Below are 19,125 nucleotides of genomic sequence, written 5' to 3'. Positions count from 1 at the left end.
TGGCAGTGAAAGTTGGACCATAAGAAAGTCTGAGCGCCAAAGAATTGAGGCCTTTGAACTATGGTGCTGGAGAAGACTCCTGCGAGTCCCTTGGACTGCAAGGCGATCAAACCGGTCAGTCCTAGAGGAGATCAACCCTGACTGCTCTTTAGAAGGCCAGATCCTGAAGCTAAAACTCAAATACTTTGGCCACCTAATGAGAAAGAAGGACTCACTGGAGAAGAGCCTGATGCTGGGAAAGATCGAGGGCAATAGAAGAAGGGGACGACAGAGAATGAGGTGGCTGGATGGAGTCACTGAAGCAGTAGGCGTGAGCTTAAATGGACTCCAGAAGATGGTGGAGGACAGGAAGGCCTGGAGGAATGTTGTCCATAGGGTCGCGATGGGTCGGACACGACTTCGCAGTTAACAACAACAACAACAATTTCACTCATCTGGTAAGCATAGGATTATATTGTTAAAAATTCCCCAAAATTGGCAATACCTCCTTGATCTTGGCTGATAATTTTAAATTGACTTAAGCAAAATAAATTATTGTAGGATTATGGTTTTTTACAGGACATACTACCAATGACATCAACTGTCAGTGTCAAGCCTTAAACAAAGTATTATATATAGAGAAAGACAATTAGATTTTGCTGGGTCTAGTTGTATATGTTTTTCAGTAGCCAGTCACACTATTTTAGACCAGCAAATATTCACCCCCACACTTAGGATGCCATTAGCTTCAGGTTGTTTTAACTCACCTCTAACAACCACTCTTGAAGGAAAGTTCAGGAAAATATCTTATTCTTTAAGAGTCTGTCCTTATGTGAAGGAGCAGTTGAAAATACAATTCATTTATATTTGCATTGTCCATTTTATATAAATAGATTGCTATATTTTGTATCCCTCAGAGCAAATTTTTCCATTATTTGATACAGTTGTTAGCCATCTCTGTGTTTGAATGTGACCACAGTTTGTTTTACGGTTTGTAAAATCCATTATAACCAATCACATTGATTATTTGGTTATTGTTTATTTTTATCTGCTTTTATTTTGTTAGTTTTAATTTCTATCATCTTCTAAATGGAATTTTGGTTACTGACATAATAAAACTGATAGTCTAATTTTAAATGGTGTTTCTTTCCAAAGGATAAAATCCCAAAACTTATTCTTCCTGTGATTAATGTTATCAGAGAGGAACAGAAAGGTTCAAAAGAGTCTGTGTTCTTACCTGGATGCAATGTATGGCTATGAAAGTTGGACCATAAGATCAAATAATTGAGGCCTTTGTACTATGGTGCTGGAGAAGAATCCTGTGAGTCCCTTGGACTGCAAGGCATTCAAACCGGTCAGTCCTAGAGGAGATCAACCCTGACTGCTCTTTAGAAAGCCAGATCCTGAAGTTGAAACTCAAATAGTTTGGCTACCTAATGAGAAGGAAGGACTCACTGGAGAAGAGCCTAATGTTGGGAAAGATTGAGGGCAAGAGAAGAAGGGGACGACAGAGAATGAGGTGACTGGATGGAGTCACTGAAGCAGTAGGCATGAGCTTAAACAGATTCCAGAAGATGGTAGAGGACAGGAAGGCCTGGAGGAACATCGTCCATGGGGTCATGATGGATCGGAAATGACTTAGCAACTAACAACAACAACTTACCTGGAGCAGGCAGAAAGCCATCATCCAGACTGTCATCTAGGAAAACTGCAGTTGGATCTGAACTGTATCTCTGGATGAAACTGTCTTCTCTCACTGGATGGTCCTGTTAATTATAAAGTACAGTTTAATAAGAGGAATCAGTACTCCATTGTTGACACAAAAGGCATTCTAATTCCAAACAATGGCTTGCAGGAAGAGTTTTATATATATATTCTAATGAATGGCAAAAAGTTACCATTAAACAAATCAGAAGTTACTGGAATTGATCATTTATTTAGCGTATGGCTGGTCACACACAGAATTAAAAGCACTTCATATTTACAAGTTAGAATAGTTAAAACAATTTTTTTTAAAAAGAAGCAATTATAAAACCTAAGAGGAAAACAGAAATAACATTTCAGAGTTTAATGTCGAGTTTGGAGATCCAGTCAGTAGCTGCTATTGTTGCGCAGAGGAAGTCCTTAAAATCTCCTGGGTATCTTCTATTAGTGCATTCCCTCACTATATGTTGGATAGTCTGTCGGGGAGCCCCGCAATCACATTGTGCTGAAGGTGTCTTTCCCCATTTATACAGAGAATCGGCACCCCCCCCATGAGTCATTCTAATTCTATTGTATGTCACCCATATGTGTCGGGGTAGATTAAATCCTGGAGGTATACTATTAGGATTAATATGCTCAGGAATATCTTGGGAGGTATAGTTACTCCATGCTTCCAACCACTTTTGTATAGTGCTCTGATGTTCGGCCAGCAGCTTAAGCGCTGTGAGGAGTGGTGGATTTCTTGACTTTAATCGACATCTTAAGAGATCAGAGGTATAGGCATGAATGGGTAGAGAGGAGTTTAGCAGGATCTTACTATATTCCCGAATGAGAGCTTCTTGTCGTTGTAAGTGTGGGGGAAGTATGTGGCTAAGAACTGGTAGCCGGTGAATAGGTGTATATTTTATGCACCCAGTAATTAATCTCATCATATGGTTGAGTTAAACATCAACAAGTCTTGTATGTGAGCTGTTTATCCATACAGGTGCGCAGTATTCCGCTACAGAGTAGCAAAGCCCAAGGGCTGCACATCGAAGAGTTGGAGCTGAAGCTCCCCAAGTTGTTCCGCATAGTTTTTGCAGAATGTTGTTTCTGCTGTTAACCTTGGCAGCCATATTCTGAATATGTTTTTTTAAAAGACAGGGTCCTGTCTAAGGTGACTCCCAGATATTTTGGAGTTGCCTCATATGGGAGCAATTTGTTATTTAGGTATACATTGAGTTCTCTTTTTGCCAGTTTATTATTAAGGTGGAAACATGATGTGACTGTCTTGCTTACGCTTGGGATTAATCTCCATTGGTGGAAGTATGTGCTCAGAGTTGTAAGGTCGGCTGTAAGTACACCTTCTGTAACTTCGATGTCCTTGTGGCTATATGCTAATGCCAAGTCATCAGCATAAGAGAACTTTGTTGATAGCGTGGGTGGTATATCAGAAATATATAAGTTGAATAAGGATGGGGCCAATACAGAGCCCTGAGGGAGTCCATTATGCAGATGTCTTTGCTTACTAATTTTATCGCCCATGATGACTTGAAAGGTCCTTGCTGAGAGCATGTTATTTATTAGGTGGCCCATGGTACTACAAGGGACAGCGTGGAGGAATTTGCTTAATAGACCATCCCTCCACACTGTATCGTATGCTGCTGTGACATCCACAAATACAACAGATGTTTTCAATTTATTCTGATAGCTGCTTTCAATGTGGCTAGTAAGACTAAGGACTTGATCGGCACAGCTCCGATAAGATCTAAACCCAGCCTGTTTAATCGGTATTTGTTTGTTAATTTTCTGTCCAATTCTGTTAAGTATCAACCTTTCAAGTAGTTTATAACAAACACTTAACAGAGCAATGGGGTGATAGTTTTCTGGCTTGTTGCTTTCTTTTCCAGGTTTTAATATGCCGATTAAAATGGGGGGCAAAGTTACTTGCGTTCGTGGCAAACCTTAAGCCACATGTGCCTCCTAGGTGGTGCTACATGAGTAACAGATGGACTGGTAGCCAGACATCCGCGAAGATCTCCTGGCTTCACACACAACTCCACAGTCCTTTTAAGGACTAAAGAATAGCAGAAGTAACAGAAATAACAAATACCAATACTAAAATGGAATTGATCAACCAAATTAATCAAACTTACCCCATTTCTATCTATGCAGGTTACTGCAGAATTATTGCTTGTAGCACTCTAAAACAAAAGATAAAAATGTTTCATGAATTCATTTTAACAGGTGAAGAGTATTAGACCACTACATACTAAACATAGAAGCCCCCCCCCAATCTGAAGTAATTGGGAAACCTCCAAGTGTGTGGACCAACATCCAATATATTTAATTATGACACACACACCCCCATGGAATTTAGACAGCTACTATATGTATATCTCACAGCTATCCAAATTGGAGAAGACTACCTTAAAGATTAAAATTATTGTGGCAAAAAGTCTGCTCAATGAAACTGATATTAAAATAAAATGTGGTGTTTCTTAAAATGTGATACAAGATTTTTTATGAATGTTGCTGCAACAGATTAGTTGCTTATTTGCTTGGAGGATAATCATTCAAAAAGAACTTTAGAAACAGTCCCATACCAATGAGCTTAAGAGAGGTGTTCGTGAGTTTGATGGGCTGCTGAAAAATCCTTGATGGGGAATTAGATATTCATCTGCATCCACAATATCCTCCATGTCCTCTTCTTCTATTAGACTTCGGTAAAATTTGGAATCTGTTGGGCTGGGCAGGTGCATTCTTTCATCTCCCTACTCAGAAACAAATTCCAATTAGGATGAATAACTCCTAAATATACCACTATAACATTAAGCCTTACTACATTTTGAGAGTTAAAATATCACTAATAAAAATATTTGCTGATCAACAATAAAATATACATTTAGACTGAGATGAAGAATGGTTCTATATTCTTGGGAAATACTGTAAATTACTCTAAACACAAAAGGCACTTTATCCAGCATTCTGCTTCCATGGTGACAGATAATTTGGTCACCATTATCTGAGAAGGAAGACCCTCGGACAATGACTCCAGAGAAGATGTGGAAATCACCTCAAATGTTTTGCTTCCACACACATTATTCAGATATTTAGCCAAAGTAGAAAACTCTGAATTTTCTAGCTAGAAGTTGTTTTTTTGTCTTATTTCCTTGGTAATAACATTCTATAGTGGTACTTAGGGAAATTTACTGAGCTTATTCAACATCTCTTTCTGTGTGAAAACAGGTTAAAATGTAATATTTTTCTCTCATTCTTAGTTTTAAAATAAAATTTCTTTTCCATAAATTTGAAATTATAATTTTCTTTGTATTGATTATATATCTGGATAGAATGTAATACGTAACCCATCATTGGTATGCAGCTTTTTAGATCAATGTGTACCATTGTAATACATAGCTTTCAAAATATTCTTTAAGTTTAAATTGGGATTACAAAGTGCTGATTTAGATAGTCAGAATCAATCCAATGAATACAAAATATTGTTTAAAGGGTCTATGACAACTCACCACAGCCAATTCACCACAGTTAACTCACCAAGGCTAATTCATTGTGGGACAACTTGCTGCGGGACAAGAATTACACTAATATCTAAGAAATAGTCAAATAGAATCATGAAAGAAAGGATGGCAAAGAGGGACAAAATAAAATGTGAATGACAAACATTAAAATATTTTTAAAAAAATAAATAAAATTGTTGAATTGTTCCATAGCAAGCTGTCTCGTGGTGAGTTGTCCTGCAGTGAATTGGCCACGGCAAGTTGGCCATGGCGAGATGGCTGTGGCGAGTTATCCCATTCCATTGTTTAAAATGAAACAGGTATTTATATCTCTGCTTTTAGATTTAGAGATGACTGTTATTTTGTAGTGTTTTTTACTGACCTACTTAAAATAAAAGAATCTCAAAACAGTTTTATACCACTTGTCCATTTAGGTTTTTTAAATTTGGAGCACATTGTACCATCTGCTTTAAAAAGTGAACACCATGTTACTCATGCTCAGCACCTGTATGACAAGATAGCGTTGTGGGTCCCGAGCCATTTTGGAGAATTCTGCTATTAACTCTCTGAATTTAGGACGACTCTCTGCATCAATCATCCAACCTGAAGGTGATAACAGGAACAACACAAACAAGATATGGGGAAAATGGCCATAAAATTACTTCAAAGTACAGAAATGGGTAAATTATCAAAAAGACTTTAAATTATGGATCATAACACTGACTCTGAAACAATCATTATAAGTAATCTATATAATAAAATTACAAGTGTTGAATGAAAATCTGATGCATATTTCAGAATCTTTGTGCAAAACTAAATGTTTAGATTTCCTTTCGTGAATACCAGGAAAAATTGGAATATCTTGAACAGTAGGTGAATTGAACATATTTGATCGGTTGTAGCTGTTATTTCATATCCACTTATGAATAACATGAATGTGTTCTTCAGTGTTAAAGGATCAAAACTGGCTTCCAGATTATTTCCAATCACAATTCAAAGAGACTTTCTTTATCTATCAAGCCTGTCCTTGGTCTCAGAATCTGAAGGATCACTTTTTCTGTGTCCTTCCAGCTGAGATAATAATTTAAAATCTTTTTGAAGGGTTCTCTGTTTTTAGAATTCAGTCACTGGTTTCTGGAGAAACAAATGTTATAGTGATGTATTACTTTTCATATTTTGGCTAATTTTGCATTTCCTGCTACAGAAGTGGAGTTCTTAGTTCTCTTATTTTGATAGATTCTGAATATTATTTTTTAAAATTATACTTATTGAACTATTTTTCCACTGGATTCTCCAGAATGATTTTATATTATTGTAATTAACAATGTTGTGATATTAAGTAACAACACACCTGAAAGCAGTAAATGAACATTGTATTTCAACAGGGACTTAAATTTGGATCCTCTAGTTTTAATCCAAATTTGCATCGCTACACATATATCTTTACAACCGGATAATCAATTACTTCCCTTTTCATTCTACTTTTTGGGGAAAAAATATTTAATAATGGATGTGGTTTATGAATGAATAACCAATTGTTCATAAGAAGCATCTTAGCATTTAGCCTTTAGGTTGATAGCATTGTACATAGAGAATATGCAAGAATATGAATAAGATTAATCCACCTAAAACTGTACATTACACAAGCAGAAGACAGGATTATACAAGAAAGCTTGCAATATGAAAACTGTAACTCTCAAATGTTAGATGTATATAGAAGAGTGAATACTCTATTTAAAACAAGCAAGTAAAGTAATTTGGCCTTTTAGATAGTAATAACTTACATTTGACCATGATCATATATACATCAATTGTACATATGGGAGGCTGAGGCAGCCGTTCTCCTTTCTCCAAGACAGAGGAAATTTCACTGGCTGGAATACCATCATACGGTTTAGATCCAAATGTCATTAATTCCCAAACAGTGACACCTGAAATACCGTAGAAAGTTGAAAGGCTTATCCAGTAAAATTAGAAAGCCAAATACTAATAGCATGTAATAACTTGATTATTTGCTCAAGAGACAAGTTTCAGTGAGCTGGAGTCATTGTTAATGATTTCAGGCACTAAGGGCTCATTACCATTTGTTTGTTTTCCGATCAGCATAGAAGAATATTCTTACAAAGAATGAAATTATTTTCTAACGTTATATTTCACAAAAGTAAAAACTGCTTTCAACATTATTCATATTCTTTAAAGTATCACTTTATTTCTGTATCCAATACATTCTTTTTTTGGTAAATTTAGTAGAATAATTACTGTCTTAGACAAAAATAATTTTGTCTTATTTTTTTCCAAAAACTGTGTTAACACAATTTTTGAACTGTGGTAGGATTTTAATTTAAATTTAATGAAGAAATAGCAGTATTTTGAACTGGCACATGCAGCCTAATTCTTTTTCTTTTTGTAATATATGCAATTTATGATATAGGCTGCTGATATAGGCTGGAAATGATAGAGGCTAGAGATGATTACTAGCAATATGATGGGCTGAAAGAAACAACAGTCCTAGACTTTCAATAATGAGGAACTTTGGAGGGAAATAGCCATATAAACATTATTGAAAAGCTAATGGTGTATAGGATTTGCTTCACTGAGCAACACAATTTCAGACTGTTAAGTCTGTATTTTCTGTAGTATTTATTTATCTGATCATTGAACTTGTCATCCACGTTTCAACTGATAGGTCACTCACTGAGCAGTATATTTGGATTGGGAGTTAAACCTGGATTCCAGTCCAACATTTTAATGATTGCACACATGACTTTCAATCAGACAAAAATCAGCTCCCTGCCATATTTCTTTTGAAAAAATACAGATATCTGGGAAGATCCATAGTTTCATCTTACTACTTTATACTATTTGTGCTTTTGCTTAGAGAGATATATAACAAAACCATGATTGTTGACCAACCGTGAACTTGCTTTTTCTCCTGGCATATTTTAGAGTCTCAGTGGCTTATTCTGGTTTGCATGTTATTTACAGCCTACTCCAAATAGCTTCAACAAACATAGTGAGACTTTGTTCTCCTTCACATGATATATCTATGCATGGGGAATATTCTAAAAAACTACATAACTGAATATTTCTTTATGCCAAATAAAATAATACAATACAATACAATAAAATAATATAATAATATAAACTAACCCAAACCACTATCTCCCTCCACACATACTAAACTATAGAAGTTTGACAAAATGATCCAAATTTTGCTTCCATTAAAAACTATCTGTTATATTAATATTGCGCATCAAGGGCTCTTTGGAGAGAAGCAATTCCATAACATTATCCCTCTGTCTCTTCAAGAAGAATTGTTATAGAGCAAAGCTTGCAAATCAGCTCAGTGACCAATTCAGAATCAGCCCACATGTTTTTACACTTACCAAAACTCCAAACATCACTCTGGTGTGTATAAATGCGATGCAAAATTGACTCCAAAGCCATCCATTTAATTGGAACCTAGAAAGAGTTGGAACCGTTGCAAGCAGATGAGAATCAAAGTTTATTACTTTAAAAAGTATGACAATATGTGCTAATGCTTGCAAAATGTTGTTTTATATATATCATTGCAGCTAGCCAGCCACTCATGATAGGTATGTTATGTATATAACCTAGAACTACTGCTCAAAATATGAAAAGTTGAAAGAAGCATTGCCAGCAAAATGCTCATATATTTTTACTAAATGTAGGGGAAGAAGTGGTCTTTTTATGATGTGAATTTTATAAGCCACCTGCTGTCACCTAGGTGTGAGCTGAGTGACAGCCATGAATTATTTATAAATAAATAGCTCTACAATTGAGAATTATAAAATTGTTTGGTAGAGATGGTTACAGATGATGGCATATTTCTCAATTTAAAATTCCACTGAAATTTTACTTTTACTTCAGGGATAAGTAATGTCTTTCTCAGCATTCAACATGCAACTTGCTGTACGCATGTTATATCTCTATTCAGTCTGCTAGAAGAACTTCTAGTGTGCTTCTGGGTGCAATTCTGGAGGTACTGGTTGTCATCTATAAAGCTGTTCATGGCATAGGAATTTGTGGGATGGCTGTCTCTTTCCACTAGATCCAGAAGTCAGAAAAAAATATATCTTGTGGGACTCAGGAAGTAGGGCTTTTCTGTTGCTATGCCTCTCTTTTGGAACATGACTTTCTCCTGGAGAATAGATTGGCCTTAATCTTGCTAATACTTAGAACGTTTCTGGAGGGCTAGGCTGAGGAAGCTGCATACCTTCTGCCTACCTTGATTGTGCTGCCAAATTTCACTCTCCAGATTGCAATAAATGAAAATGATTGTGCTGCCCCCTCCCCTCCCAATGATCACCTTGCTAACTCATTCTAGGCCTTGTGTCTCCTTCCTTCACTCTGCTCTCTAATGTTAATGTGTGTGTGTGTGTGTGCGCGCGTGTGTGCACGCACATGGGGTCTCCCCCTTCTAGTCCTGTATCCTCAACAGAGGATTGGAAGAGAGCTGTAACAAGTTCTGCAACTTGGGGGGTGGGGGGGGAAGAAGAGTCTCCAAACAATTTAGCCAATTCTGGGAAGGGAGGGAGGGAGAGTGGGAAAGAAGGAAGGGGAGGGAGGGTGAAGGGAGGTAGGGAGGGAGAGTGGGAAGGAAGTGAAGGGAGGGAGGGAGGAAGGGAGGGAAAGAAGGAGAGGGTTGGAGTGAGCAGGAAGGAAGGAAGGAAAGACGGTTAAATTAGTTCTCTGAAAAGGGAAGTCTCGAATACTTCTACCATAACAGACCCAACTGCTGGAAGTGTCCCCTGCAATTGTATCCCTTGCAAGCATTCTGTGGTGAAGATGGAGCTGCTGCCAAGGTCGGACCCAGCACCCCAGAGATCACTGCCGCCAGACACCATACCCAGGCCATCAGCTTTCCTTCCTTCCTTCCTTCCTTCCTTCCTTCCTTCCTTCCTTCCTTCCTTCCTTCCTTCCTTCCTTCCTTCCTTCCTTCCTTCCTTCCTTCCTTCCTTCTCCAGACACAATTAAACAACATTGAAAAGAGGGCAGAGTGAAGGAAGGAGACAAAAGGCCTAGAATGGGTTAGCAAGGTGATCATTGGGAGGGGAGGGGGCAGTCATCTGATCTGGGTTATTTATTCATTTATTGCAATCTGGTGACTGAAAATTGGCAGCACAAACAAGGTAGACAGAAGGTCTGCAGCTTCCTCCAGAAACATACATACCTTCTCAGCAGGCATATATGTCTACCAGGTGGCAGGAAATATTAAATGCCCTTTTATGAGCTGAAATTGCAGCAGCATTACTAAAAACAGCCACGGCGATAAATAATTGAGGCGCTGTGCGGCAGTCACTTTGGTTGCTGCTGATCCACGGAGGGGATTTATTGAGTAAACAAATAGCATGAAAAAATAAATAAATTTTAAATGCATTTAATCGGCAGGCTCCACAAACGTATGATAATCATACATTTCTGAGACAGACATTTGGTGCTTTGCTTGTTTAATACATCAGATGAATGTACCAGATAATGCACTGTTTTCCCGCTGCCCCATGCCAGGCTGCCCTCCCCAACAGTAGGAGCTACACCACCCCCACCATTTGCCTGCTTCCCCACTCACGCCACCCACATTCGGAGAAGCTGTGCCTGCCCCACCATTTGTCTGTGCACCCACCCCACAACTCAGCCCCTGCAATCCCCCACCACATGCTGCCACCATGCAGCACTATAGCTTCTCCCTGTCACTGATTGGTTGGTGGCTAACTGTCCCAAGCAGAAAAAGGCCGGGGACAAAGGGCGTCTCGGCGAAAGGGCCAGGCTGAAGGGCATGCGGTGAATGGCAAGGGGCCCATTGGCCAGGGAGATTGGGTGGGTGAGGGCCAGCTGAGGAGGAACACTGAGTGGAGGTGCAAAGCAAGAGGTGAAGGAGGCATGGCCAAGGGTGGGAGGTGAAAAGCCCTCAAGACATGGATATCAGCTTGTTAAGAGTCTGTGCCATTTGGTTGATTTGGCTCACTGGCTGTCATCTATATTATTTATTTATTTGAATCCCGCCTTTATGTGTTAGTAGTTTTTCAAAATGTTGAAAGCTGCCTAGAATCAGTCTATTTGAGATGGCAGGATATGTAAACCAACAAGCAAACTAAAAAAACAAGCAAACAAATAAAATATAGATAAATTCTATATTTCTAAGCTTGACCTATTCTGGGTAGGTTATATATAATTTCTTTGTCCATATAGTTTCCACCACTCGGAAAGTGACTGAAAACTGAACTTGAGTATCTGAAAACTCAACATTGTATAAAGCAAACTAGAAGGGAGAAATAAGTTGATGCTCTTACTTTTCCTCCTTCAGCATGGTACTCCTTCTCTTCTGCACCAAGTAATTTGGCCAATCCAAAGTCTGTGATTTTCACATGCTGGGGAGTCTTAACAAGAACATTTCTGGCAGCCAAATCACGGTGTACTAAACGGCGTTCCTCCAAGTAATTCATTCCCTAAACATGTTAACAGTTAAAGCATCTTATTGTACCACATAACATCTATAACCACACTGTAGAAAATATTAACAAAATGAATTTTGTATTTACAGAATATTGAGATAGTCACAATAAAGCTGTTGCTTTTACAGCAGTAGTGAAAAATGAGTGCATGTGCAGAGCAAGGATGTATTAATAGGTATTTATTAAAACACATTCCTGGCACTCCTGGTTGTGATTGTTAAGCAATCTCCTGGGTTTGAGATGGGGCAAAAAAGCGCCTTGTCAAGTTCAGTTGCCCACTGTGTAGAGAGGAAATTGCTCTAGCGAGCTAGAGGAATGTATCTGAGCTCAGATACATTTCTGCAGATTGCCAGAGCAAATACTTGAGGGTTTTAGCTCCATTTCTGCAACCTGCTGGAGGAGTTCAGTTTCCTTCAATGCATAGAATTGAACTGCTCTAACAGACTGTAGGACTGGGGCAGGGTGTCTGTTCCTGCTAGAGAACTTCAGCTTTATTCTGGATATGTAAGACAACTGCTTTGGTGAGTTTCAGAAACAGAGCTTGGATCTTTGGGATTTAAGTTCCATTTCTTCATTTTAAGAAAGGAATTCAGCTCCCATTGGTAGGAAGCTCTTTCAGCCAGCTCCCTGAGGCAAGAGGGCATCCTGTCAGCAGGCAGCAGCAGCAGGTTGAAATCTTCCCTATTGGTTTTTTCACTGACTGGAAGAGAAGATTGCAAGTCATGATCAAATGATTGCAAGGCTTTTTGTGTGAACAGATTGCCAATACCCAGACTGTGATCATTTGACTGCAAAGGGTAAAAGTGTACTGTTTCTGAGTCTGTTGTAACTTAAATTATTGGACTTAACCTGAATTTTAAAACACACCCAAAATTTCAAGGGAAGCTTTAATGTAGCATGTGTAGAAACTAAAAACCAAGAACTGCTTGTAGGCATCAGCTAGATCAGAGTGACAAACCTGAATTTAGGTTTAGATAATAGACATTTTTGGAGAACTAGATGGAGTTTGTTGTTAATATACCTTTGCAATCTGCACACACCAGTTGAGAAGGTATTGGGATCCGATGTTATCTTTGTGTTCTCTGACATAGTCAAGAAGGCAACCATAAGGCATAAGCTGGGTGATGAGTTGGACAGTTGATGTGAGGCAAATTCCCAACAAACGGCACACATGGGGATTGTCGACACTTGCCATTACATATGCTTCCTAACCAAAACACAGAGAGAAAATTACCTACTGTGGGAGAAATTATAATATTTGGATATAACATCTTGTCTCAGAAGGTAAGATCTACCCTCTTTCTTTTAGATTTCAGGAAAACCTGGCTGTGCTGACTGGCATGGGGTCCTTAAGGAAAAATTGTTGGATAGAAGCAGTTGGTGCACTAACAGAGAAGGCACCCCACTTCTCCCCTCAAGACCCTTATCTATAATAATTGAGAAAAATAAACAAACAAACAGACAGACAGACAGAATTAATCTGAATCATGCTAAATTCTATGTGGAATGAGAATTAATCTGAAGGCTAGAATTGATACATTACACTTCAACATAGGACAATTATATTTTAAATTTTCCTCTCATTTAAAAAGGTGATTGCTTCAGTATAGAAGTCCTGTAGGAAGAAGTCAATGTTTTTTTTTCTCTTCTTTAATGCACATGATCTAAATAGGTACAGTATATCCACGTATCAAAATGACAACTTTCAACTATGTATACTTGTAAAGTGTAAATTACCATCTCAGGAGGAATACTGAAATAAAAACAAAATAGCTTAATTGAATAAAGTTCAATAAAAATAAAATAAAAATACATTATCTGTTATATAGGTATAACATTTTAATTAATTTATTTAAAAGCAACATAATTTTTTGAATTAATGGCACCAACACATATTTTGATGCTTTTCTGTCCATTCACTGCTAGGATTCCTGACAATTAATAAACAAATTAATACTACATAAAATATAAGAAAATAATTTGCCACTACATTTTCCAAACCTGTAAATTAGATTATAGAGATCTTAATAGGCATTGTACAAATAAAAAAGGTGAATGGGAGAGAAAACAGAAAATACAATCACAAGAGAAAATACATATGTTCACACTTACTGTTAGAAAATCTTACATTATGGCAACTGTCATTATCTAATGAAGACTATGTTAAGAGAAACCATAACAACAATTAGTCTCAATAAATCAAATTTCATCTCCTCTCAAAAGTAAGAAGTTTGTTTGTTCAATGACTTAAACTGTGTTTTTTCTTTCAATTTCATCAGTTTCTAGTTCTTTAATATCCAAAAGCTCAAGCAAATAATATCTTAGTCATAATATACTGAATCACTCATTATCTAGTAATTGTACTTTTCTGTCGTCTGTCCCATTCAGTCATCTAGCAAAGGAACATTCCTGGCCATTTGTTTTGCCAAGAGTATACTTTACTGAAGCTTAAATGGTTAGAGAAATAGTCTGAGCTGAATCTGAGGTTTTCCCATGCTAACAACACAAAGAAAGTTTCCCTTCCCCCTGATGCTCAGTTATCTACAAATATCCAATCAGGTGCTTGTTTATTATTCAGGAAACACGTGCTCGGTTTCCAGGTCTGCGTATTGTTAATGATCTTGGCTGGCTGGAGCTTTTCACACAGGTCAGCTGAACTTTCATTCCCCCATTTCTTCACACTCCAATCCTAATGTCTGGCTGCCAGCTGATGAAACATCTCATTTATCCAAGCTTAATGAGCTGGCAGCCACACACTAGTTTTATTGGGAGGGGCAGAGGGAAAGATTGGAGTGTGAAGAAATGGAAGGCAAGGTGAGCCATGTGAGAAACTCCAGCCAGCCAATGTCATTAATGATATGCAGAGGTGGGAACCAAGCACCTGCTTACTGAAGCTTATATGTTTACAGAAGTAGCATAAGCTGAATCTGAGGTTTCCCCGTGCAAACAACACAATGGAAAGTTCCCTCTTCCCCCCATGACATGTTTTTCCGCACTTGCAGAAAACATGCTGATTTGGAGAATGATGGATCTTGCACAAGTTTATATATAAATATATATTACATCTGATCCACAATACCACAAGAATCCATTTTCAGCAGTGCCTCTTAGAAATCATTGCATGTGCCACAAATGTCTCTGTAGTGTGAGGCTGCTAAATTGGAATATGGCCCAAATCAAAGAAAGAAGAATTATAGAGCAAAATGCTTCATTTCTCAAATAGTCTTTAGTTCATATAGGAAAGATTGAGTGATTTCAATGGGAAGATCCAGAATATTAAAAAAATGGTATGCATTACATGGCTCGGTCAAATATACTATGTATTATAAAGGTTTTTCTAAACAGTTCTTCCTTAGTCTGCATATTTTTTATTCCACTATAATAAATCTAGTATCATAAACATATGCTTCTTTGCTTTGTGTTTTATAGGCTCCTATTTCATTAATTATTTTTTTTTTAATTTCTGACACTATTTTTATGAATTGACTGAAAGTTCCAAATCTTTACAAACATAAGCTTGAATTCTGTTAGACTAGAAATTTGATCTGCATGGGTTGTGCCACCTATCAGCCATCAGAATGTGGAGCTGTTCCAGTATTCCAGTGGCTACTAAATTTGATAGTATAAAAACAAACAGCTATCAAGAAAGAATACTGAAGCCCTTGTGCCACCATGCACTTTTGGAAAAAATAGACTAAGTTTTTGTTGTTAAACTATAATTTGGAATATCTAAGGTAAACCATGGCCTATCAGAAGTAAGTTCAGTCTTCTGAATTCATCCTAATAAAGTCAAATGAAACTGGCTGGAAAATGGACTGAATTATTGTTAATATCTCTGCACAAACAATCACTCTCAACTTGACAACAATCAGGAGGGGGGTGGTTGTAATGTCTGAGATGAGAATGGAATGCCAAGACTCTGTCTTAGACTGTGAGACTGGGACAAAATAGCCATGGATTTCATAGGTGAGCTGGTAGATAGTGGTGGGAACACTGTAATGTGGTCCGGTATTGATCTCTTTTCCAAGCAGGCACATTTCATACTGTGCCTAAAACTCTCTTTACCCAAAGTCCTATCGAAAATGTTCATGCAGCACATTTACAGACTGCAAGGGGTACCAAAAAGGGTTGTTTCAGACCGGAGGGTGCAATTCACTGCAGAGTTTTGATGGGAATTCATGGGATTGATAGGCTCATCTCAGGGGCTTAGTTCCACTTTTCATCCAGTACTAACTGGGCAGCAGAATGAGCTAACTCAATAGTGGAGCAATAAAATGTTATGTAAATTATCAACAAACTAACTGGGCTGAGCTGCTACTGTTCGCTGAGGTGGCCTATAATAACTCGGTGTATAGCAATACAGAACTTACCCCTTTTAAGGTGGCTACTGGGGCTCAGTTCATAGTATGCCGGAGCTTCTCCAGGGAGCACCATCCTCTGCAAAACTGGAGGAGTGGATGGATTCTCTGAGAGGCACATGGGTTACAGTGTGCAAGGTACTGAGAAAAGCAAGGGAGGCCTAGAAAAAGCAAGTTGACCAGAAGAGGGCCACTCACAGGGAATTCCGAGTGAGAGATAAGGTATATTTTTCCACAAAGTATCTAAACCGAAGACAGGCCTGTAAAAAGCTAGGTACTATGTATGTAGGTCCTTTCCCCATCGTATGCATTATAAACCTGGTGGCAGTGGAGTTGCAGATGCCGAGAAGCCTTAAGCAGGTCCATCCAGTGTTCCACTGCAGTCTATTAAAACCCGTGTGAGACTCCAAATTAAGACCAGTAGGAGGACCCCCTCCACCTCCAGATCTTGTAAAAGGAGAACAGCAGTATGAGATTAAGGACATCTTAAAGCATATTTAATAGATAACTACACTTGTTGCTCCATTCAACAATGAATAAGGAAAATTGAGAGAATAAATATATGAAGAAAGGATTCATTTGTTGAAAGGAAGACTGGGAAAATAATGCTAGAACAGAGTTCAAAAGATCCTTGGAAAGAAGTGAGAAATTTAAATAACAAAAATCATTACATGATATAGTGAATGATGCTGCAACAGACAAGATTTAGTTAATTTTCTTTTAATCCCTTTAGTTCTTTTAGTTAATTATTTCTCATTTATTTTCTCCATTTTGCATAACCTAGCTCATTCTGCAAAGGAACAATATGCTGTCTACATATGTGGTATATTCAAAATAGTAACATTTTATAATTATGTGGATAAGATAAAGGAAGGAGATCATTTCTTATGCAACACAAAGTAATTGCTTGAAACAAATTAATCTTTTCTAAATCCACTTCCAATTTTGCCCATCTAAATATGCCTTTCCTTTTTTTTGTTGTAAATTTCAGTTCATCTACATAAAATTTATCAAAAATTTACAGAGTGGAAATACTAAATACAGTAGTCCTCAACTTATGGCCAATCATGGGTTTTGCACAGTAGCGACTGGTTGCAGGCTTACAGATTCTCTGCACCCCCATGGCTAATTTTGTCCTGCCTGGGTCTAAATGGGTCTTAAGTTGCCCCAGAGAGGCTACAAAGAAAGAAGGGTGATCCAGTGATTCTGGAATGGCAACGGCCATTCTGTTCGACTTGGGGAAAGCCTTCTAACCTGACAGGAGAAAGGCTGGCTGTATTGCATCGACCAGCCCAAGCTACTAGCAACCGAAGTCCAAAAGCACTAACCAGCACAACTGTGAACAACATGCTTGAAATTGGGTGATCTTCTCTTTTCTATTCTTGGAAAAGATTCCCAAGAAGCAAAATACCTCTGAAAGGGAAGGAGGGGGATTTCTGTCCCACCCTTATACCAATGGAAGCAGCGAATTAATCTTTTTATGGAAGATCAAAATTTATGAAATTGAAAAGCAAATAGTTGCTGACACCTAGTGGTGGATGAAGACTATGACAGCTATGACTTTAATATAAGACTTGGTGAAACCTGGGAAAAGCTAATCTGTGTTTGTGACCTTCAAAGTTTTAACAACAAAGAACAGCTGTGACAAAAAAATACAATAATCTGGGCTGTGGACAAAGACAGAATTATAAATTTCAGGAAAAAAAACTTTTTTGAACTGTTTGGATTACAAATATCTATTTAATTGAGACTCTAAAGCTATTTGCAGAGAACAGAAAGGAAGAGAAAAACTCAAATTCTTGGTCATCATGGATCAGAGACATGTAGAAAGAGCATATCAAGAAAACATAAATACTTCACAGGAGGAGATATATAGTATACTGCAACGAATTCAAACAACAATGACTTTAAACCACAAAGAAATCCAAAATAACTTTTGAAATATAAGTCAATCTATTTCTAAGTTAACTCTACAGCAAAAAATTCCCAGAAAACAACAACAGAGAAGGTGCAGATCAAACAGATAAATGGATATAGAATTGAGAATAGAGACTTAAAGATGGAACTTAACAAAACAAGGAAACATGAATTAATCCTAGTGGGGAAAAAATTCACAAGAATTGGAAAAAACAACTTACCCCTTAAGACTACAAATAAATCTGAAGACAAGAAAACAGATTGGTTAAAATGGACTGTAGAGATGTCAGGAAATCGGAGAGAAAGAAAATGATAAGAGAAGTGGAGAGAAAGGAAAAGAAAAAGATTTTCAACAAACGTGGAAAGGCAGAAGCCCCGTACAAAGACACTTCATCTGATTTATTTTTTATATCTACAGCATCATTTACAAACACACGGAAAAACGTTTTGATTCAGCAAAATACATTGATTAAGAAAGATATTGGGCAAAGGAAAAAAGACTAAAGTGGAAACCAAGAAAATGTGGGGACTTACCAGAGAGAATACTTAAAAAAGAAACATTTGTTTGAATATGGTTAAAGAAATAGAAAAGTTTTGAAATATATATGTCATTCTAAGAGATGAATTCCCTAAATAATATAGTATGCTTTTTCCCCTTTTTTGTTCTCTTTCTTAATATAAAAAAGTTGAAATAGATAGATAGAGGAAATGTTTTAGAAATGTTTAGAAAGAAAATTATGATGGATAAAATGGATAAAAATGTTTTGAATAAGAGTTAAAGGACTAGATGACTAGATGTATTAAATGGAATGTTTAAAGACTAAACATATTTTTAATTATGGTTAAAAAGAATAAGAAATTTAGGAAATAAATATATATTAGCTTAGGAGGGATATATATTGTAAGTACTATGTTATTTTTTATGTTTCCATATTCCTGCTCTCCTTTCTTTTTCTTTTTTCCCCATTGTTTTATCTATTCCTTAAGAAATGTAAAAGTGTGAGATGGTTCATATGGAAAAAAATAAGAGTTAAATTTTTAAATTTAATTAATTTTTGAGAAAATCTTAACAAGTAAGAATACCTAGAATTTGGTGGGAGAAACAAATTAAAATAAGGGCTGTAACAGGATCTATGATAAGGCAACCAGAATGATTGGATAGAAAAGAAATATTATATTGATGTGACTATTATT

The 19,125-nt window shown here is 37.2% G+C and overlaps 1 protein-coding gene across 1 annotated transcript in view; it reads right to left on the bottom strand.

Annotated features, from left to right (window-relative positions):
- The window catches only part of EGFR (epidermal growth factor receptor), a 220,649-nt gene that overhangs the window by 11,411 nt on the left and 190,113 nt on the right, over positions 1-19,125 (bottom strand). The window contains exons 20-27 of the mRNA XM_081342924.1: positions 12,678-12,863; positions 11,495-11,650; positions 8,570-8,645; positions 6,968-7,114; positions 5,689-5,786; positions 4,269-4,436; positions 3,819-3,866; positions 1,643-1,745 (exon numbers count right to left, since the gene is read on the bottom strand). Coding sequence (XP_081199050.1) covers positions 1,643-1,745; positions 3,819-3,866; positions 4,269-4,436; positions 5,689-5,786; positions 6,968-7,114; positions 8,570-8,645; positions 11,495-11,650; positions 12,678-12,863 — 982 coding nt within the window. The remainder of the gene's footprint in view (positions 1-1,642; positions 1,746-3,818; positions 3,867-4,268; positions 4,437-5,688; positions 5,787-6,967; positions 7,115-8,569; positions 8,646-11,494; positions 11,651-12,677; positions 12,864-19,125) is intronic.

This window comes from Vipera berus (assembly GCF_964194415.1).
Source record: "Vipera berus genome assembly, chromosome: Z".
Taxonomy (NCBI): domain Eukaryota; kingdom Metazoa; phylum Chordata; class Lepidosauria; order Squamata; family Viperidae; genus Vipera; species Vipera berus.
This window is presented reverse-complemented; position numbering and strand designations above follow the sequence as displayed.